The sequence below is a fragment of the Mobula hypostoma genome, chromosome 12 (assembly GCF_963921235.1).
Source record: "Mobula hypostoma chromosome 12, sMobHyp1.1, whole genome shotgun sequence".
Classification (NCBI taxonomy): Eukaryota; Metazoa; Chordata; class Chondrichthyes; order Myliobatiformes; family Myliobatidae; genus Mobula; species Mobula hypostoma.
In genome coordinates, this window is record NC_086108.1 from 95,708,000 (window position 1) to 95,730,608 (window position 22,609).

At 42.7% G+C, this 22,609-nt stretch overlaps 1 protein-coding gene across 1 annotated transcript in view; it reads right to left on the reverse strand.

Annotated features, from left to right (window-relative positions):
* Nucleotides 1–22,609, reverse strand: part of btbd8 (BTB domain containing 8) — a 119,113-nt gene that overhangs the window by 2,959 nt on the left and 93,545 nt on the right. The window contains exons 14-18 of the mRNA XM_063064660.1: nucleotides 12,011–12,072; nucleotides 11,082–11,817; nucleotides 8,529–8,601; nucleotides 4,177–4,316; nucleotides 501–2,753 (exon numbers count right to left, since the gene is read on the reverse strand). Coding sequence (XP_062920730.1) covers nucleotides 501–2,753; nucleotides 4,177–4,316; nucleotides 8,529–8,601; nucleotides 11,082–11,817; nucleotides 12,011–12,072 — 3,264 coding nt within the window. The remainder of the gene's footprint in view (nucleotides 1–500; nucleotides 2,754–4,176; nucleotides 4,317–8,528; nucleotides 8,602–11,081; nucleotides 11,818–12,010; nucleotides 12,073–22,609) is intronic.

Sequence of the window (22,609 nt, forward strand, 5' to 3'; positions counted from 1 at the left end):
CATTCTACCCACTCGAGGGGCTTTGTGTCAGTTTAACCTTTGCATGCCTGCATTCATGGATTCAACGTGCAATAGATCTCCATGAAGCTCCACTTATAAAATAATCTGGATTGAACACATTCCGTTATATTACACATCTATCAAATACATGGCTTTGGCTAAATGGTTTTCAATGTTATATACAGAAAAATGACCAGAAAATTCTAGAGTGCAGATTCTTCCCACTGTTATTAAGATATATAAATAAGCACAGTCCTACATTCATGCTAACAGTTAATGGGGAGAAATGTACAATGTTCACATTTAACAATTCTAAACATAGTTACCTTGGAAACTCAAACCCTTCTATTGCATTTTGCAGTTTAAAAAATCCTAGAGTTCTGCAAACTTAATCAATCTGGTCTTAGTTTCAATTCCTTATATAAGTGCAAGTTGATAGAGAAACCCCAGTGCCATCTTCAGACCAAGCGGTATCAAAAGTTAATTATGGTATACATTACCTGTTAGCAAAGTATTATTAGGTGGTTCACTGGATGTTGGATGGTACCCTTGCACATGCCCTTTTCCCATGTTTGCTACGTTATCAATTGTGTTAATGCCATCTGTTACAAAGCTCTCGCTATGTTCGGTGGAAGAGTGCTCCTTTTGGCAGAGCTGCAAATGACTGGGTCTTTCCTGAGGTCTGCTGTCACTGTTACCACCACCATCACCACTACCGTCCACAGTGGCTGGCTGGATGCTATCTTTTACAGGTAACACATTGTCCTCCTGCTGTCCTTCCGGTGCGCTTATGCCCGTTGAATCCTTTCCCGTGGGCTGATTTTGTCCCTCAGCCAGCGAGTTAACGACGAGGTGGGGAGCAACAGGAGCAGTGTCCGTTTGTTTCCCTCGCTCCGCTTCTGTCAAGTCAGCTTGCCAAGCTGTACCGTTACCTACGGTAGTGGCACCATCTGCAGTCGGTGACGGGCTGGGAACTTTCGACTGCCTTTTAGACTGCTTTGGAAAGTCATAGTTCAAAAAATCATCCTCAATTTCCAGTGAGTATCGGGAATAGTAGGTCTTCCCATGATGCTGGTAACTGCCCTCGTGGGAACCTCCTTCAAATACATCTGAGGGAGTAAGAGAATCCAAAGAACAGGCCGGGGTTTCGGCCTCTCCCTCATCGGAACCAAGCTCCTCACACTCATCCACAGACAGCAGGACCGACCGTTTAAAGTTCGCGGCCGAGGGGAAGTTTGTAACCTCGGCCTCAATTTCAGTAACATCTTCAAAAGCCAGGTTGTCAATACCCTGGAAGTGGTAGATAGTCTGCTCAGGAGGAGGAGGAGGGGCAGAAACAGTGGGAGGGAACATTTCCTCAGAATTCTCTATTTCAGACTTTTCTTCAGTAACTTCACTCAAAGACAAGAGATCTGAGGCAACATCTAATTTATCAGCAGTGGTCATCATCGGGTCCTCACTGCTTTCCTCAATTGCTTTAGTTCCTTGATGAGAGATTTTGAAACCATGATCACTTCCTGACTCTACTGCACCAATCTGACTATGAGGCTCCACACCTTTCATTTTAACTTCTACTTTTAACCCACTGTCGTATTCCTTAAGTTCTTCAGGCGTACTGGTGTCACTGCTACTTCTTCCGAGAAAGTCACGACAAACCACGGTACTGCATTTGGAAATGCCCCTCTCATTTGATCCGTCATCATCTTGGGAGCCTCCAGCATCGTAGTCCTCAGAATTAGGTTTTATATCATCAGATGACGTTGTTGCACTTCCAGTGTCTGTGTCTGGGCTTTGTTTTGGGAATGAAGTGTCTGAAGCTGGATACACTTCTGTACCCAGGTTCCAAGAGTCCACTAACAGAGTTTCTACACTCTCCTGATTTTCTCCAACGCTTGGTGAATTAACTTCTTCAGGCAAGTCAACGCGCTTTAAGTTAAGTTCTGGCTCTTCGCTGGTCTGGTTAGCAGGTGTTGCAGTAACATAATGAGAACTTCCTCTTTGGACATGGTCTTCCTCTGAGATCTTATCTTCCAGAAGGAATTTCTGTTTGGTTTCCGAATCACTTGGGGATGCCTTATTTGTCACTGCTGAAGGCTGATGCTGGGTAGCCCTTTGATCTGACTTCCCACAAGATTGTCCATCATCTTCAGAGCATTCATTAACAGCTGCCTTATTCACAATTTCCTCTAAAGCACTTGCTTTTTCAGGAGGTTTGGACTGAATACTGGAACTCAAGTTTTGTTGAAGACTTTCCAAATTCTGCTCCCCTTCCACCAACTTACAACTATTTAATGGTGATGCATCAAAATTTGGGCTGGGTTCTAATGGATTACTTGCTCCTGCTTGAACAGATTCACGTTCAAAACATTCCACACTTTTCACATTGTGATGCGGGGAATTTGGAGCTACCTTATCATGGCAAGTAGAAGTGGACCTTTTCAATCCTGAACCAGTTTTGTTTGTGGCAGTAAGCACCTTAGTTGAAGGTTTTCTTACGTTAGGTAACGATGCGCTTCTCTCTTTCAGTGCAGCCTTATTCGAATGCGTAGGTGTTCTGGTGCCAGTTTGTACCATTTTCTTTACATTTGTCCTCAGCGGTGTGGAGCCAGCTGGTTTTCCAGCTTTAGAGTTAGATTTTGTAAACATTTCATTGGAGGCCGTTACTTTCTCATTGTTTGGAACTTTGTTAGCCAGCTTTAAAGCATCAGTTGTTTCTGAAGCAGGGCTCATTTTTCCTGGACCCACCTTTGGATCTAAGATTATAATAGAAAGGTTAAAATTGCAAACATATTTTCCTTATAGAACTTTTTATAAAAATGTACATTACACTACATAAGGGAACAAATAAAGACTAAAAATACGTTCCAGAAAATGGCATTTTAAAACATGAAACCAACAACTTTGTGGATTTAAAATAATAATGTAATATATAAATGTTTACCCTTTGATGAGTTTTATTTTTCGATTATGTTTCCAATTTCCTCTTAAAAGCATCCATGTGAGTTATCTCAATCTTCCATGCAGTAAAAAGTTCCACATTCTAACGGTTTTCTGTGTAGAACTTCTCCGAAGTTACAATCACCATCAGAGTTGACACCACAACAACCATCACAATTTATATAATGCCTTTAATCGAGTGAAAGAAACCATGGTAATCAACCTCTGGCCCCTTGCCCTCACCACCTCACTAGATTTATTCGTTGCTGACAACATGTTATTGACTATATCAAGTTTTCCACTACACTTACTCATTCTACCACTTCTAATTCCAATATTGCCATCGATCTTATTGACAAAATTGGTGCTTTTGTTTGCCCAACTGACAGACATCAAAGCAGCTCCCTGACATCACCTCATTCCTCCTGTTGGACCACGACCCAACAACAGAACACAGACCTTCATCTCCAACACTCATGGACCCAACTTCCTTTGAAGATTTTCCCTCCAGACTCCAATCTGTCTCTCCAACCACAGTAGGCCCATTTCTTCTTCTGACCCAAGATCCATAAGGACAGCTCTCGTAGACCCATTATTTAAACCTGCTTTTTCTACATTGAACCTATGTCTCCATCTCTCTCCCTTTGTCCAATTGCTTCTCACATCTACAACACCTCTACACCTTCTGCAATTTTGACAACTTCCTATTTTCTTGGCTCTAGAGCAGGGGTTCCCAACTTGGGGTCCACGGACCCCTCAGTTAATGGTAATGCTCCATGGCATAAAATAGGTTGGGAACTCTGCTCTGGAGGCTCATTTCATTACGAACATCCATCTCCTCTGTATATCCATCCCATATCAGAATGGTCTGAGGCCCCTTCGCTTCTTCCACAAACAGAGGCCTCCAACATTACTCTTCCTCAACAGGCCGAATCTTCTACAACTAGTGTAACTCTATCAAAGGTGCAGATATGGCAGCAAAACAGATTATGTTGCAAATCATGTAGTATCTGTGGAAAAGACACCCCCACCTCCACACACCCAGAACACTTTGGAGGTTGCCTTCCAGCTCACAATTGCCATGTTCAACACAGCATTCATTAAATTCCAGCATCTTCAACCAGATGCCACAATCAGATATCAACATCCAAACCCCCAGCATTTCATTCTCTTCATTACTACCTTGCTTATTTTATAGGATACAATATACATAAAAATTGTGTGGGATATTGAGGGTACCTTTGACCTTGCCAGCTGCCCCTGATGCTCCCTTTGCTCTTTGCTGAGCAGATGGGTCGTTACTACTGTGCCATGCTCTCTTCAACTGAGCCTGTGGCATTGCTTCCTCTTTATTTTGTACCTTCTGCTTGTTGGGCACACTAGCAAAGACACACATAACAAAAATTAATTCATACTGGAGACAGTGAAGCATCACAAAATTCAAATACAGCACAGATTCAGTCGCCTTGGGACATTGCTCTGGAATTACTTCCTAAACCATTCCAATTCCATTACTCCCATTCCTTAAAGACCCTACTTTGATGTCAGTATTGTGCACCAGACAGCCGACAGATTCCTGATTTCCAAGCTTAAACCTGTGTTCCATTCACTTGTGAAAATCTGTACGAGTGCTGTTTGAATTTGTTTTAAGTTATTTGAATTCTCTTCAAAGGAAATACATTAATCCAGCAGGGGGCACCAAACCTACATTAAAACAGATTCCTCTTTATACCTCACTATGTCCAATAAAATCTGTTAATTTATAGCAATGCTGTGCACTAAGTTATTTAAATTGTTAAGTCTTTACAGACAAGGTTTTGCTGTTCCGTGATCATTTAAGAGATGCATGCTTCCATCTTACCACTGTGTGGTAACCAAAAACATTTAAAAATCTCTACAGATGTACGGTGGACAGCATTTAAACTGGCCACATCTGGTATGGGGGGTCGGGGCCACTGCACAGGATTGAGAGTTGTAAACTTAGTCAGCTCCATCATAGGCACTAGCCTCTGTAGTATCCAAGACATCTTCAAGGAGCGGCGCCTCAAAAAGGCAGCGTCCATCATTAAGGACCCCCATCACCCAGGACAGGCCCTCTTCTCATCAGGGAGGAGGTACAGAAGCCTGAAGCTGCACATTCAAAGATTCAGCAGCAGTTTCTTCCTTCCTGCCACCCGATTTCTGAATGGACACTGAATGCATGTACCCTACCTCACTACTTGTTTCTAAATTTCCTATCTTTTCCACTACTTATTTAATGTAACTAATATATACACACACACATGCATTTACTATAATTCAGTTTTCTTCTTTCTCTCCATTATCAGGTATTGTATTTTACTGCTGTCGCAAAGTTAACAAATCTCACAACGTGTGCCAGTGATACTGATTCTGATTCTGCTCGAGAACGATCAACACACAGATATTCTGTCGTCTCAAGTGGATGAATTCCTGCAACTTTAATACCTTGGACCAGGTCAACGTCTCACTGCAGCAACCATTAATATATTCAAATCCCTCATTATAGTACTGGTGGGGGGAAGGGGAATGGCAAGAGGGTAGGGACACTTATTTATAGGACACGGAACAATACAACACCATATGGCCCCTTCAGGCCACAATGTTGTGCCGACTAACAGTACATAAACCAATTCCACGGTCAATCTTATCTCTCCATCTTATGTAGCCCATAGGTATCCATTTTCCTTTCGTTCATGTGCCTATCCAAGAGTGTCTTAAACATCACTATTGTATCACCCTCAAACACCACCCCGGCAGTGCATTCCAGCTACTTACTGCTGCGTAAAAAGCCTTCCTCTGATATCACCCCTAAAATTTCCTCCATTCACTTTACCGTAAAAGTGTAGTCAGGTATACGCCCCAGGAAAAAGGAATTGGCTGTCCACTCTATTTATGGCTCTTATTATCTTATACACCTCAATCAAGTTGGCTCTCGTTCTCCTTCACTCCAAAGAGAAAAGCCCCAGCTTGCTGAACCTTTTCGTACAAGACAAGCTCTCTAATCCAGACAGCATCCAAGGGATCTCCTCAGCACCCTCTCTAAAGCTTTCACAACCTTCCTATAATGAAGCAAGCAGTACCCCAAATATGGTATCACCAGAGTTTAACAGAACTGCACCATTACCTTGCAGCTCTTGAAGTCAATCCTGTGGCTAATGAAGGCCAACACACTATATGTCATCTTAGCCACCGTCAACTTGTGGGTGGTAACTTTGAGGGATATGTGGACTTGGATACCTAGATCACTTTGTTCCTCCTCACTGTTAAGATTCCTGTCATTAACCCTGTATTCTGCTTTCCAATCCGACCCTCCAAAGTGTAACACTTCACACCCTTCTGGATGGAACTCCCATCTGCCACTTTTCAACCCAGCTCTACATCCTGACAACCTTCTCCATTCTACACCAACCTTCGTGTCATCGGCAAACTTGTTAACCCAAACTTCCACATACTCATCCAAGTCATTTATAAAAGTCACAAAGAGCAGGGATCCCAGAACAGATCCCCGTGTAACCTACTAGTCACCTACCTCCAAGGCAGAAAGCACTCCATCTACTGTTTTCTGTGGGATAGTCAATTCCGAATCCACACTGCCAAATTTCGATGGATCACATTCCTTCAGAATATTTGGATGGGCCTTCCATGGGGAAAGTTGATAAAAGTCCTTACTAAAATCGACGTACATCACATCCACTGCTCTACCTTCAATAATCAGTTTTGTCACTTCCTTAAAAAGGACTATTAGGCTTGTGCAGCACGACCTGCCCCTCACAAAGTCATACTGCCAGTCTCTAATAGGACAATGCTTCTTCAAATGCTCATAAATCTTGAACCCAAGAATCTTCTCCTAGTTTGCCCACCACTGGTGTAAGATTCACTGGTCTATAATTCCCAGGAATATCCCTATTACATTTCTTGACATAAAGGAACAACACTTGCTAACTTCCAGTTCTCTGGTTCTACTCCTGTGAGCAGTGAGGGTGCAAAGAATGCCAGTGGGCAGCACAGTAACATTTTAGCGACTAGCATTTGACAGCATCAGTGATCAGACTTCAATTCCCACTGCTCTCGGTACAGAGTCTGTACATTCTCCCCGTGATTGCATGGGCTCTCAGTACAGAGTCTGTACATTCTCCCCGTGATTGCATGGGCTCTCAGTACAGAGTCTGTACATTCTCCCCGTGATTGCATGGGCTCTCGGTCCAGAGTCTGTACATTCTCCCCGTGATTGCATGGGCTCTCGGTACAGAGTCTGTACATTCTCCCCGTGATTGCATGGGCTCTCAGTACAGAGTCTGTACATTCTCCCTGTGATTGCATGGGCTTCCTCCAGTTTTCTCCCACATACATTCCAAAGATATACGGGTTGTCAGTTGCGAACATGCTATGTTGGTGTCGAAGCTTGCCGCCACTTGCAGGCTTCTCCCAGCACATCCTCAGACTGTGTTGGTCTTTGACGCAAATGACGCAGTTCATTATTTGTTTCGATATACGCGTGACAATTAAATCTAATCTTTAAAATTTCCATCTTTAAGATTATCATCAATACTCCAGGCATCTCTTCCCTCATTTTCCATAACCTGGGATATATCCCGCCTGGCCTGGGGACTTACCTAGATAGATAGATAGATATACTTTATTAATCCCGAGGGAAATTGGGTTTCGTTACAGCCGCACCAACCAAGAATAGAGCGTAAATATAGCAATACAAAAACCACAAACAATCAAACAACAAAATGCAAACTATGCCAGATGGAAAATAAGTCCAGGACCAGCCCGTTGGCTCAGGGTGTCTGACCCTCCACGGGAGGAGCTGCATATTCGATGGCCAAAGGCAGGAACGACCTCCCGTGACGCCCAGTGTTGTATCTCGGTGGAATGTGGCGAAAGTCCAACAGTAGAAAGTTCAATATCCGGTCTACAAACACGTTCCTCGATCGTAATATGACCCGGATTGCAACATCTGTTGTTAACCTATTTTAATGTTTTTCCAAAGCTCTAACACTGACTTTCTTAATCTCAGCATGCTCCAGTACATTAGCCTGTTCAAAGTAAATGTTATTATACAAGTACATGTATGTCACCATAAACAACCAGAGATTCATTTTCTTGTTGACATACTCAACAAATCTATCGAATAGTAACCATAACAGAATCAACGAACGACCACCCAACTTGCCAACTTGGGCTTTCAACCAGACTGCAGAAGCCAACAAACTCTGCAAATGCAAAAACATAAATAAATAAGCAATAAATATCGAAAACACGAGTGAAGGGTCCTTGAAAGTGAGTCTATTGGTTCTAGGCTGACCTCACATTCGTCAGGGTCCCTCTCACAGGTGAACACTGAAATAAATTATTCATTAAAGACCTCCCCTACCTCACTGGCACAAGACACATTTTCCCCTTTACCCCTGTGCAGTCCAACCCTCGCTCTAGTGATTCTCCTGTTCTTCATGTACAGTACATGCAGAATGCTTTGGAACTTTAATCCTACTTGCCAAGGTCTTTATAAGAGACAAAGGGCAAGATAAAGAGATTTTATGAAGTAATCCACAACTGTTACTCACCCACTGGAGGTCGGTCTGGGGCTTTTTGTGGATGGTGTTTTTGTTGCTTTCACAACAGTTGCTGGCTTGTTAACTGTAGTTGTGGAGGGGAAATAAAAGAAAACAGGTTAGGTTTTAGTGCAGTTGTTTGCCATCACCTGTGCTGTAGATAAACCAGAAGAGTAGCCCACTGAAACTGAAACTGGTGTTCAGGTTTCCGAAGGTTGGAAGCATTCACATATGCACTGTACGGGAGAAGGTTACAAGGATCTCACCATCTAGGTCACAGAATAGTACAACACAGTACAGGCCTTTGGGCCCATGATGCTGTGCCAACCATTTAATCTACTCAAAGATCATTTTAACCCTTTTTTCCTACATAGCCGTTCATTTTTCTTTTATCCATGTCCCGATACAAGAGTTTCTTAAATGACCCTAATGTATCTGCCTCTACCGTCACCCCTGGTAGGGCATTCCATACACTCACCACTCTGAAAAAAAAACTACCTCTAACACTCACCCCTATACTTTCCTCCAATCACCTTAAACTTTTGCCCTCTTAGCTATTTCTATCATGGGAAAAAGTTTTCTAGCTATCCACTTATCTATGCCTCTTATCATCTTGTACACGTCGAACAGGTCACCTCTCATCATCATCCTTTCCAAAAAAAAAACCCTAGTTTGTTCAACCTACCCTCATAATACACATTCTCTAATCCAGTCCTCAACCTGGTAAATCTGCTTTGCACCCTTTCCAAAGCTTCTGCATCCCTCCTACAATGAGCCGACTAGAACTGCACACAATATTCCAAGTGTGGTCTCACCAGGGCTTTAGAGGGTTGCAACATTACCTTGTGGCTCTTGAACTCAATTCCCTGACGAATGAAGGACAACACTTTTTTTTTGTGGGTGGGGGGAGGTCATGTTCTAGTTGCCATTTGCACAACTTGATTTTTGAGCGTGGTGCGGGGGGGCTGATTATCTTGCTGTTTTATGGTTTTGTGCGTGGGGGGGGTTGATATTTTTGTTTGATCAGCTTCCATGGTTGTCTCTGATTCGTGGCTGTTTGGAGAAGATGAATCTTAGAGTTGTATACTGCATACGCACTTTGATAATAAATATAGCTTGAATCTTGAACCATACACCTTCTTAACCATCCTATCAACTTGTGCAGCAAATTTGGGGGATTTATAGACCTGGATTCCATAAATTCCTTTGAGGGATCTACAGATATCATGAATTGCATCCCGGGAGGTTGCAAATGTTTTAAAGTGCGACATATCAATTGCTTTGATTTGTAAAGTCCTTGAAAATGGATCTGAAATGCACTTGGAATTCTTACTGGAAATCTGGTTGAAATCGCAATTCTCATTTACACAATAGCACAAGAGATCCTGCAGGTACTAGAAATCCAGAACAACACACACAACATGCTACAGGAACTCAGCAGGTCAGGCAGCATCTATGAGGAGTAAACAGTCGGCATTTCAAGACAAGATCCTTCATCAGGACCAGCTACCTGACACTAAGCTATCTGAATATTGGATTCAATATAGCACAAGAAATACTTAATGGGGCAAGGGTCTCTGGGGAATTGGGGGTGGTGAGGTGGGAGGAGAGAAAGAGAAACAAAAAAAAGTAGAAAACAAACATGCTGCTTGTTCTTTTTATGCTGTATATTTGAGAGGATAGGGGAATATCTGGCAAGGCCAACATTTACTGGTTATCCCTGATAGAATGGTCCCTAGCCCAGCTGTGAAAGGATGGGGGTTGGGCCAGAGGCCAGCAACTCCATCCCATAAAAACCCAAAGCTACAGAAACGCCAACAGAAGCTCCAAAGACCTCAGCCCTGGGAGAGAAAGGATTTAAGATGATGGGTTACACCTACGGACAATTTGGCCCTGGACAGAGGAGTCTGAGCTGGTTGTTGTCGGCAGTCTGTGCCCCAATAGGGGTGATGGGCATAAATAAGTACTGATAGCATGTCAGGCTAGAGGAGCAGGGTTACGTTGGTCCCCCCGTGCTGCTTGGTGCTGGAAGTCATCAGTTTGTGCGGTGTAACATTGTCTGCAGTCAAGGTCATGGCAGCTGCGGTACAGCTCATAACTAAAGACAATCTCTCCACCTTACTAAAGCACATCAGCAGGCTCATGGGAGGACAATAAACATTGAAAGCACTAACATTCAGAGTCACAGCACACTACAGCACAGAAAGAGACCCTTCAGCCCATCTAGTCCATACCAAACTATTATTTTGCCTAATCCTATCCCGGAGCATAGTCCTCCATATCCCTCCAATCCATGTATTTGTCCAAACTTCTCTTCCACTGGCAGCTCATTCCACACTCTCACCACGCTCCTAGTGAAGAAGTTGCTCACGTTCCCCTTAAATATTTCACCTTTCACCCTTAACCCATGACCTGTAGTTCTAATCTTCCCCAACCTCAGTGGAAAAAGCCTGTTTGCATTTACCGTCTATACCCTTCATAATTCTGTGTATCTCTATCAAATCTCCCTTCATTCTCCTACGCTCCAGGAAATAAAGTCCTAATTCAATTGCAGAAGTAACAAACCTGCAGAGTAAACCTTCTGGTTCGCAGGGCTCTTTGCAGACTCCTGTGCAACATTTTCAACAGGATTGCTGACAGTTGCAATTTTCTTCCCACCACTGTTCACTCCATTTGTTACATGGTTCTCCTCTAGCTCACCGGACTGCTTGATTGTCTCCACAGGGGAGACCTTGCTCAAACATTCCAGCTTGTCGGAATGGCACCTATTCCCATTTTTCTCTGCCTGATGAGTGGTTTTCTTGAGTGGTTTTCCTGACTTCAGTTGGACTCCAGACGGAGTATTAGGAGCTACTTTTGGTCGGGCTCCCGTATTTGATTTTCCATCATGACCACTGGTTTCTTTGCTCCCCACTGCAGGAACTGCTTGACTAGCGAAACTTGCAGAAGGTTCTTTCACTTTACTAACAGCACTCACACCGTTTGTCTTGGCCTCCAGTCTGGTCTTGGCAGGTGTATTTGTCTTTGTTGAGCTGTTCTTCTCATTGCCTTTCCCAATTTTTGGCATTTTCTCACTCAGCTTTTTAACGTTCTTTTCCTTTCCTTCCTCTTTCCTCGAAACGCTGGCATAGTTTCGCCCGTTGGATTTCGGCACCGATGCTCCCAATCCCTCAGATTTCATCTTGGAACTGCTGGACACACGGCCTTGGGACACACTTACACCTGACCGCAGCTTCCCCCTTCTGCAGACCTGTTCTTCTGTGTCAGGTGTGGCAGGATTGAGCAGGTGATTTTCTTTTGGCTGTGAGCAAGGTTAATGCACATACTTAATTAATAACAAGTTACTTGAGCACTACTAAATTAATCCTGGATTAATTTGCCATTTTGAAGTTTATAACTGATATGTTAAATTAGGTATAGTTCTAGAATTGCATTCTCAAGTACACACATATGGAAAATATTAAAACACATCATGAAGTTGACATAATCCTTACCTGGAAACTGGTCAAGGTTGGTCTTTTGGCAAGTTTTCTATCATCACCTTTGTCCAGAGCAGCTGAAAATATGAAACATATAAAAAAACTCTTAAAAAGCAGAGGTCCCTCGAGCCTGCTCTGGCATTTAATTAAGTTCACACTTAACCATGCACTTCATTTTCCCAGCTGGTCTCCACATCTCTATTACTGAACTATCCAAAAATCTCTCGACATAGCTCCTGACTGAGTCTCTCGGGTAGAAAATTCCAAAGATTTACAATCCCCAGAGAAATTTCTCTTCGTCTCAGTCCATTTGTTAGTTCCATTCTCAAAATGCCAGCAAAATCCATTCCTTTGTCATAAAACTTGGCCAGACTAACATAATAGTGGAAAAGATTCAATAGGCTGAATGTATTAGATCAAAGAATTAAATGTTTAAAATGACAACTATTTAAGAAAAAAAACACAAGAAACAGAACAAAGACAAGTTTTATACAGTTCAAATCTAATACTTTCTGGAATTTAGCGAAAAGGCCAGAATGTTATCCTCTTGTGTTACATAGGTTGGCAGAGGCCTGAAAGGCTGGATTTTCTACGCTGTATATAAATACTTTGACAGACAGTGAAAATGCAGTTAAAAGGTTACACGAGGCTTTGGAAATGCACAGGAAATCTTTTGATATTTACATTTGATGATGGCTGCACCAGCTGAGGGAGAAATGAAGGAGCTTCAGTTTCCATTCACTCAGCTGGACCTCTCTGAAGACAGAGACAGCAACACAATTCATCCACCATATAATCTTGGGAGTCTTTTGGTCTGGGCTGCCTACTTACTGAGAACAATAGTCAAAGTAAAATTTATCATCAAGGTACATATATGTTACCATACTCTACCTTGAGATTCATTTATTCATAACCTGGCAATCAACCTGAATTTGGCAGTAGTATTAAAACAATGTAAATGCAGCAGTTTGAGTTACAACAGGTAGTTCAAAATGCCCAATTGCATTACCGGCACCAGCTGTATCAAAGTAATCAGGTTTATCGTACTCCCTTTCTCCTCCCACAGATCAGCAAATTCGTTCCTGTCAGATACTTACCTAACCTGATGGAGAGGATGTTTCGTATAGTGGGCGAGTCTAGGACCAGAGGGCCTCAGAATAGGGGGATGTTCCTTTAGACCACAGATGAGAAGGAAATTCTTTAGCCAGAGGATGATGAATCTGTGGAATTCATCAACACAGACTGCTGTGGAGGCCGAGTCATTGGGTATATTTAAAGGTTTCAAAGGTACATTTAATGTCAGAGAAATGTATACAATATACATCCTGAAATTTTTTTTCTTCACAAACTTCCACGAAAACAGAGGGGTGCCCCAAAGAATGAATGACAGCTAAATGTTAGAACCCCAAAGCAACCCCCCCAGTTCTCCCCTCCCATGAACAAGCAGCAGCAAGGCAACGACCTTCCCACTCCCCCACCAGCAAAAAAGCATCGGCGCCCCCCCCCCCACCAAACATTCAAGCGTGCAGCAATGCATCATTAGGTTCTTGATTAGTAAGGGTGTCAAATGCTACAGGGAGAAGGCAGGAGAATGGGGTTGAGGGGGATAATAAATCAGCCATGATGGAATGGGCAGAGAAGACTCGATGGGCTGAATGGCCTAATTCTACTCTTATGTTTTATGGCCCATTCTGAATGCAACAATTGTATTCATCTTCACTGCTGCCCCTACCAGACCCTAAGCATCAAATGTGTACTTTTCTTCCCCTCCCCTCAGGAAACCAATGAAAGTTTCAGTTCCTATTTTTTCAACACTAAGAAGTGTCCATTGACATCAAAATCGCCTGGTCAACACTGCACCAAGATGCTAAAGGTCAGTTTTCTGTGAATATCCATAAAGACATTACAAGGCCAAAATTAATGCAAATCAGAGAGAATTGTCAAATAAGCTTATCTGGTCTTTTTGCTGCTGTAGCCCATCCACTTCAATTCAACGTGTTGTACATCCAGAGATGCTCCTCTGAACACCACCGTTGTAGCTCAAGTACTGTTACTGTTGCCTTCCTGTCAGCTCGAATCAGCCTGGCCCTTCTGCACTGACAATTCTCATTAACAAGGCGTTTTCGCTCACAGAACTGCCACTCACTGGATGTTTTTTGTTTTTCACACCATTCTCTGCAAACTCTAGAGCAGGGGTTTCAAACCTGGGGTCCATTAACTCCTCAGTTAACAAAAAGGGTCCATGGCATAAATAAGGTGAGAACTCCCGCTTTAGAGACTGCTGTGTGTGGAAAAACCCAGGAGACCAGCAGTTTCTGAGAGACTCAACCCACTCTGCCTGACACTAACAATCATTCCACAGTCAGTCACTTAGATCATATTTCTTCCACATCCTGATGTTTGGTCAGAACAACTGAAATCTCTTGACCATGGTTGCATGCTTTTATGCATTGAGTTTCTGCCAGATGAACGGCTGATTAGGTATTTGCATTGATAAGGTGTACAGGTGTAGCTAATAAAGTGCATTTTCCAGCATTGTCCCCAAGCCTCTTGATTCCTCCATTATCCAGAAATCTATGATAGAAATTAGCTTTATTTGTCAGGTGCACACCAAAACATACGGTGGAATGCGCTGTTTGCCTCAAATCAAATCAATGAGGGTTGTCTGGACAGCAGGCAACTGTCGCCATGCTTCCCGCACCAACATAGCACACCCACAGCTCACGAAACTTAACCATAGGTCTTTAAAGTGTGGGAGGAAACCAGAGCACCTGGAGGAAAGCTAACATGGTCACGGGGAGAATGTACAAAAAAAAACAACTTATGCACAGCAGTGAGAACTGAACCCTGATCTTTCACCGGGCACCGTAACAGCATTAGCTAACCACTACACTACCGTACTGCCCTGTGAAAGGAGCTAACTCGGCTTCCACTGCCCTCCAGAGTAAAGAATTCAAAAGTTTCACTGCCCTGTGGGTGAAGAAGACAAGTCCTTAATCTCAAACTGTACCCCTGGCTCTTGGCTCCTCAGCCAGGAAATAGTCTCGTTATTTAGTCTGCTAAGTCTCGTTATTTACTCTTAAATTCTGTATACTTTGACAAAATCTCATTTCATCCTTCTAAACTCCAAAGGTCCAGTCCCAGTCTACTTAATCCCTCCCATGATAAACTTAACAGTCTTGTAAACTTTCATGCACTATGTGAGAAGTACAATTTTTATAGAGTCATAAAACACTACAACACAGAAACAGGCCCTTTGGCCCACCTAGTCCATGCCGAGCTATTATTCTGCTGAGTCTCACCAACCTGCACCCGGACCCGTAGCCCAACATTGCTCCCTTCCATGTACTTATCCAAACTTCTCCTAAAAGTTGAAATCAAAACCGCATCCACCACTTCTGCACCGAGCACTCTCAACACCACTAGTGAAGAAGTTCGTCTTCCTCTTAAACATTTCACCTTTCACCCCTAACCCATGACCTTTAGTTCTAATCTCACCCAAAATTAGTGGGAAAAGCCTGCTTGCATTTACCCCATCTATAACTCTCAAAATTTTGTATACCTCTTTCATAACCTTTTCCCTGTAACTCAGGTCAAGTCCTGGCAACATCCTTGTAAATTTTCTCTGTACTCTTCGAATCTTGATAAATCTCTTGAGTAAAGAAACTGAAATTGTACATGATGCTCCAAGTGTATGGCCTCTCTAATGCTATACACAATGCATTAACACTTCTTTACACCTCTAATCAAATGCTATCATAATACAAGTCATCATAATATATGTCCTCATAATTTGCTTGCTGCAACACACACAAAAGTTTGGAGAACTTGGCCCAAAACAGTGACTCCTCATTTCCCTCCACAGATGCTGCCCAACCTGCTGAGTTCCTCCACCATTTTTTGTGTGTTGTTTAAGATTTCCAGCATCTGCAGGCTCTCATGCCTATAATCTGCTTGCTATACTTGCATTTTGGCTTTCAGTGAGTTAAGTACAAACACAGCTAGGTCCCTTTGTGCATCAACATGACCCAATCTCTCTGAGTTGAACCAATGCTCCTTCTTTCATGTTTTATGCATTAAAGTAGACAACCACACATTTTTCCTGATTATGGTCTATCTGTCTGTTCTCATCCACTCAGTTTGTTCATGTCCTCTTGAAGCCTCTTTAAAAAGATCTGTTAAGATCTTCATACCCATTCTTCTGTTGTGAATAAGGGGTCTAAGCTTGCTGTAGACAAAGAACAGGAATAAACAGCAATAGTTCTAGAATCTACAGAGCATCCACCAGCTCTTCTCTTTCAAGAGAATGGGAGACAGATCATCAGATCTTTTGTATTTTACAAATGAGGTCGTTAGTTAATCTGCTTGTGCAGATTAACATGGTAGTGTAGCAGTTAGTGTAATGCTTTATAACACCAGAAATCAGGTTTCAATTCCCACTGTCTGTAATGAGTTTGCACACTCTTCCCGTAACCGCGTGGATGTCCTCTGGTTTCCACCCATGTTGTAAAGACATGCGGGTTAGTAAGTTGTGGGCATGCTATGTTGGCACTGGAAGCATGCAACATTTGCAGGCTGCCCCCAGCACATCCTTGGACTGAGTTGGTTGTTGATGCAAATGGCACATTTCACTGTATGTTTTGATGTACAAGTGACAAATAAAGCAAATCTACCTCCAACCTGATGGCATGAATATAGATTTCTCCTTCTGGTAAACAAATTCTCTACTCACCCCCCCCTCCAACCATTCCCCTGCCTATTACTTCCCCCGGGTCCCCTCCTCCTTCCCTCTCTCCCATGGTCCACTCTCCTCTCCAATCAGATTCCTTCTTCTCCAGCTGTGGACCTTTTCCAGCCACTCTTCACCTATCACCTTCCAGCTCATCATCTTTCCCTTCCCCTCACCTTTTTATTCTAACATGCTTCCCCTTCCTTCTCAGTTCTGAGGAAGGGTCTCAGCCCAAAATCTCGACTGTATTCACTTCCACGGATGCTGCCTGACCTGCTGAGATTCTCCAGCATTTTTTGTGTGTTGCTAATTTAATTTTTATAGTTTTCTTTCCTTCATTTTCAAGGATTTCGGGATTCCAGGATTTCAAAGAGAGTCACTGATTCTAAATGTGCTGTTTGCCCCCAATGCATTGAGAAAGGTTTTACCTGACTGGAAAAGTAAATTGTGCTGCAGATGACTCCTGCATGACAAGCAATATTTCTCTTCAGGGACAGTCTAACTCACTGTTTAGATCATGCAAGGAAACGCAAGCACAACCATTAACTGTAGGAAATTAGTGCTTTCAACTGCTTTCCTTCTATTTGAGTACAGATTTCACACACTGAATGAATCACCCTTAATAGTGAAACCTTGGTTGCCTGAGCAGTGTCTTGCTTCAGACAGCAGGCGACAGAACTGAATACACAATGCCGATCAGACACAGCATGCACGTTCTCTGCCTCATCACAGTTTCACCGTAGCTTGAAACACAGAATCACAAGGCTGGCTGCCATTCTGAAACTCAAACAGAAGAGAAAACCTTTCTTAAAAATAAAGTCCAAACAGAGAAGCTGCTCTCACTGGAGACGGCCATTCAGCAGATCAGTCAACATCTATGGATCGTAAGACACAGGAGCAGAGTTAGGCCATTTGGCCCATCAAATCTGCTCTATTCAATTATTATTATCCCTTGTAATCCCATTCTTCTGCCTTCTCCCCAGACCCTTGATACCCTTACTAATCCAGAAGCTATCAACCTCTTGATTAAATATATCCAATGACTTCGCCTCCACAGCCGTCTGTGGCACAATGAATTCCACAGATCTACCACCCTCTGGCTAAAGAAATTCTTCCTCATCTCCATTCTAAAGGGATGCCCTTGTATTGAGGCTGCGCTCTCTGGTCCTAGACTTCCCCACGAGAGGAATCATCCTCTCCACATCCACTCTACTGAGGCCCTTAAATATTCGATAGGAATAAACAGCTGATGCTTCAGGCCAAGACCTTTCATCAGGACTGATGTAGGGTCTCAGCCTGAAACAACAACTGCTTATTCCTCTTCATAGATGCTGCCTGACCTGTTGAGTTCCTCCAGCATTCTGTGATACTCCTATGTTACGATGACTGTAATTATGAATTCCAAGGGGCTGCCACCCCTTCCTCACTGGCTTGTAAATCCAGCTCCCCTGCTGGGAATATTGGAGTAGACATTAAACCAAATCCATTATACAATTATCCAGTAAAGAAACTGGCTCTTTGGCCCTTCACTGTTATGCTAAACTTTTGCCTCTATTAGGAATATAGCCTTCTATGCCTTGCCTATTTAAGTGCTTGTCTAAATAACATTTAAATATAGTAATTACATCTAATTCCATCACCTCTAAAAGCACAGTTCACATATCAACTACTCTGCATTTAAAAATAAATACCTGTCAGAACCCAGCTGAAATTACTTCCTTCCATCTTAAACCTGGGCCCTCTTGTTTTAATATCCCTACCATGGGGAAAGAAAACTTTATTGAGAGGCACAGAGAGAGTGGACAATCATAGTCTTATGTACTTCTATCAGGTCACCCTTCCTTTGCTGCAGGGAGAATAAATGGTTGCCTTGGTAGTGTAATGCTATTGCAACACTAGCGACCCAGATTCTATTCCGCTGTTGTCTGTATGGAGTTTGTACATTCTCCGTGTTAACATGTGGGTTTCCTCTGGGAGTTGCAGTTTCCTCCCAAATTCCAGAGATACACAGGATACTAAGTTAACTGGTCACTTGGATGTAATTGGGCGGCTCAGGCTTGCTGGGCCATAAGGGCCTGTTACTGTGCTGCATCTCTAAATGAAATAAATCAAAATGAAAAAAAAAGCAGTAGTGATGCCAACAAACATCTTCGGACATCCCACTCAATATTTTATTCAGTGCAATCTTATCAACATGATTAGTTTACTACTCTGAACATTCTGGCCATCTGTCACCAGCAAGGTGACTCAAGGCACATTGAATCAAAGTGCTATTCTAATGTTTCCCAAACAATTGGCACCAAGGAGGACTAAGGCAGCAGGTACATGCTTCAAGCACGATCATCACTGTTTTTCTTGTCTTTTATAAGTTTCCCTCAATATTTACTGGAGATAGGAAGTGATTTTATTGTAATGCACATAATACTCTTGTATCTATACATTATTTATAAAGTTCTGTCAGTTGATCCCTTTCATAACTTTGGCATGAACATTTCATATTCTCTGTACAGTGCAGAGGTAAAAGCTGACAGCAATAAGAGAAAGCAACGTAAAGACTAAATTGGAAGGAGAGCCCAAGAAAGTCATTCCACTATATTTTGCATAATACTTTGAAGAATCGACTGTGGTGAAAACATATATAAAAATCTATTAAAATTAAATAATTGAAGATTAGTGTTGAAACTTGTTTTTTGTTGACTCTAGCTTCATGGTTCTTGATGTAATCTGAACAGCTATTTCACTGACTTGAAAGCAGCGTCAGACAGTAAACAAGAGAAAATATGCAGATACTGGAAATCAACATGCACAAAATGCTGAAGGAACTCAGCAGGTCAGGAAGCATCAATGGAAAAAAGTGAACAGTTGATGTTTTGGGCCAAGATGCCTCATCAGGCCTGATGAAGGGTTTCAGCCCGAAATGTCAGCTGTTTATTCTTTTCTTTAGACATAAAGCACCAGGTGTCTTGACTAGTCTATTATAACAACGAGAAAGGTAAATACCAGATTAACAAAACAAATCAATTTGTTAAAACAGATGATATGAAAGGGATCAACTGACAGATTTACGAAAAATGCTTAGGAACGCTGTTTCATTTAGCTGCATACATGTGTACGGATGAATGACAATAAACTTGAACTTGAATTACCTTGTTTGCCCCAGAAATAACTGCACTTCCTTCACTACAGTAGAACAAAGGAAGACCAAAGCGAAAGATTAACTGACTTACTACAACAGTGAAGTGCCCTTAAATGATTTTAATTCTCCTCTCCATTGCTACACTGGCATTCCTGTACTCAGCCTCCTCTACAGCCAAGGTAAGGCCAAACACAAACTCATGGAACAGCACCTTGTTGGTATTCCAGTTTGGTAGTCTACAACCTGACGACATGAATGTTTGAATTCTCCAACTTCTGATAACTGCTCTACCTCTGCCTCCTTTACCTCCCGTCTCTATCTACACAGCCCCCATCACCCTGTTTCTTGCTCCTCCTCCACTCATTCCATCTGCCCATCACCCACACACTCCTCCCACTGGTTCTGCTGTCCACTACTACCCTCTGTCCTCCCCACATCCCATATTCCAACTACCTCTCCTATCACACTCCAATCACCTTTCTCATTTCTACTGCTCACCTCCCAGCTTCTGGCACTACTTCCACTCTCTCCTCAGCTGGGTCTTGCTCCACTCCTTCCCCCTAACTTTTTACATGGCTATTTCCCCTTTCTTTCACTGCAGATGAAGGGTCTCAACCTGAAAGACCAACTGCCCATTTTGCTCCGCTGATGCTGCCTGACTTGCTGAGTTACACCAACTTTCAGTGTGTTGCTCCAGATCACAGCAAATGTAGTCACTTGTGCCTCCTTGCTTGGAGCACCAACTTTTATTCCATGCTGTGAGCTTGGTTTCTCTTGAAGACTTAATTACTCAACAATGTATTTCTTGGAGGAAAAAGTTTTATGTTTACAACTAGAAGTGATGAGTGAAGTAAAATAACTATGGGGAGAAGGCAGGAGAATGGGGTTGAGAGGGATAATAGATCAGCCATGATGGAATGGCAGAGCAGATCAAAATGGGCCAAGTGGCATAAATCTGCACCAATGTCTTATAGTCTGACTGTGATCTGGACAAGCTGCTGCCCATTTATCACTTTCTGTTAAGATGGCAGCATGCTCTGATGCAGCGACCTCTCTGGGTCCCACCAAAGGTGTCATTAATCTTTCCTACCAAATACAATAAGCATATATAACACGAGGAAATGTACAGATGCTGGAAATTCAAGCAACATACATCAAAGTTGCTGGTGAACGCAGCAGGTCAGGCAGCATCTCTAGGAAGAGGTACAGTCGACGTTTCGGGCCGAGACCCTTCGTCCTGATGAAGGGTCTCGGCCCGAAACCTCGACTGTACCTCTTCCTAGAGATGCTGCCTGGCCTGCTGTGTTCACCAGCAACTTTGAAGCATATATAACAGTGTGCCACAGGAGAACACACATCAGAGTACAAAAGCCTGTTTTATTTTTTGTACATTATTATTGCACATTGATAAATTATTATGTATATTATTCTGTACTTTATTACGAGTTAAGTCTGCACACTGCTCAGTTTGCTTTTAAGTGTTTCTGCTGTAACCGAAGAATTTCCCACTTGGGATCAATAAAGTGCTTATTATCTTTTTCAAATGTCTTTTTCATGATTACAAGACACTGCTAGATATTAAGAACTGCAAGTATTGCAGGCCTACCCCAGCGTCGTTGCTCGTTAGTGGAGGAGCTGGACAGTGCAGATCGTGCTGCCTGCTACAGAACAGCATTGGAGATGGTGCCTGAAGGCGGTGTGCAGTCTGACAGCGAGAGATTGGCTTAGAAGTTTTTCTTGTGACTGCAAGACCCTGTTGGACATTGAGAATACTGCAAGACCAGTTCACTGGTTTACGGCAATACTGCCAGCGAGAGAGCTGTGTGGCCTCATAATCTACAAAGTGAGGGAACCATTTAAAGCTGACCACTTTACTGGCACTTTGATGGAGAAAAGCATTAAGTGAAAATTCATCTGAAAGGTGCGATAGGGTAGACAGACAGAACCTTTTTCCCCTTGGTAGAAATGTCAAACAGGAGAGGACATGCTTTTGAGTAGGGAGGGGAGTTTAAAGGAGACGGGTGGGACAAGTTTTTTTTATGCGGAGAGTGGTGGGTGTCCGGAAGGGGTAATGGAGGAAGGAGATGCGATTACAGCACTTAGTGAGGCTTTTAGACAGAAGGATGTGGATCCTGTGCAAACAGAATAGACTTGGTTTAATTCGGCATTGTGTTCAGCACAGGCATCAAGGGACAGAATGCCCATTCTTGTTCTGTTCTAACTACTTCATCGTTGCTGCCCTCACACAGGGATATTGTGCAAGAATTTATACTTCTCAGCTTCTGAAGGAGCACGCATGTAGCTACGGGCCAAGTGTGCCCCTGCGATCTCAGGTTACAAGGGCTGTTCTTCGAAGGTCACTAGGGTGTAGAGATTGAGGACTCCTATTTGTGCAAGACTAAAGAGCCAGGGAACTTTTAAAAACTTGAATTGCACTTACTGTAGCTAACCTGCAATTAAAAGCAAAACAGCTCTAATTCCCTGGAGATGGTCTCACGCTAACCATCTAAATGCTGTCTGTTCAAATGCAAGGCCAAGTTTGACTACTTCGATTACATTGACAGGAAACCATAATTACATCATTTCCAATCCTCCAGCAGAATACATTATGTTAATGGTAACTTTATATACAAAGCATTTTAACACAAACTACATGTTATGATGCATTTAATACTGTTATTACTTGATTGCCTTTTTTAATAGCATAAATATCACGGCATTAGCACAGGCTGCCATAAAGCCTCACCCA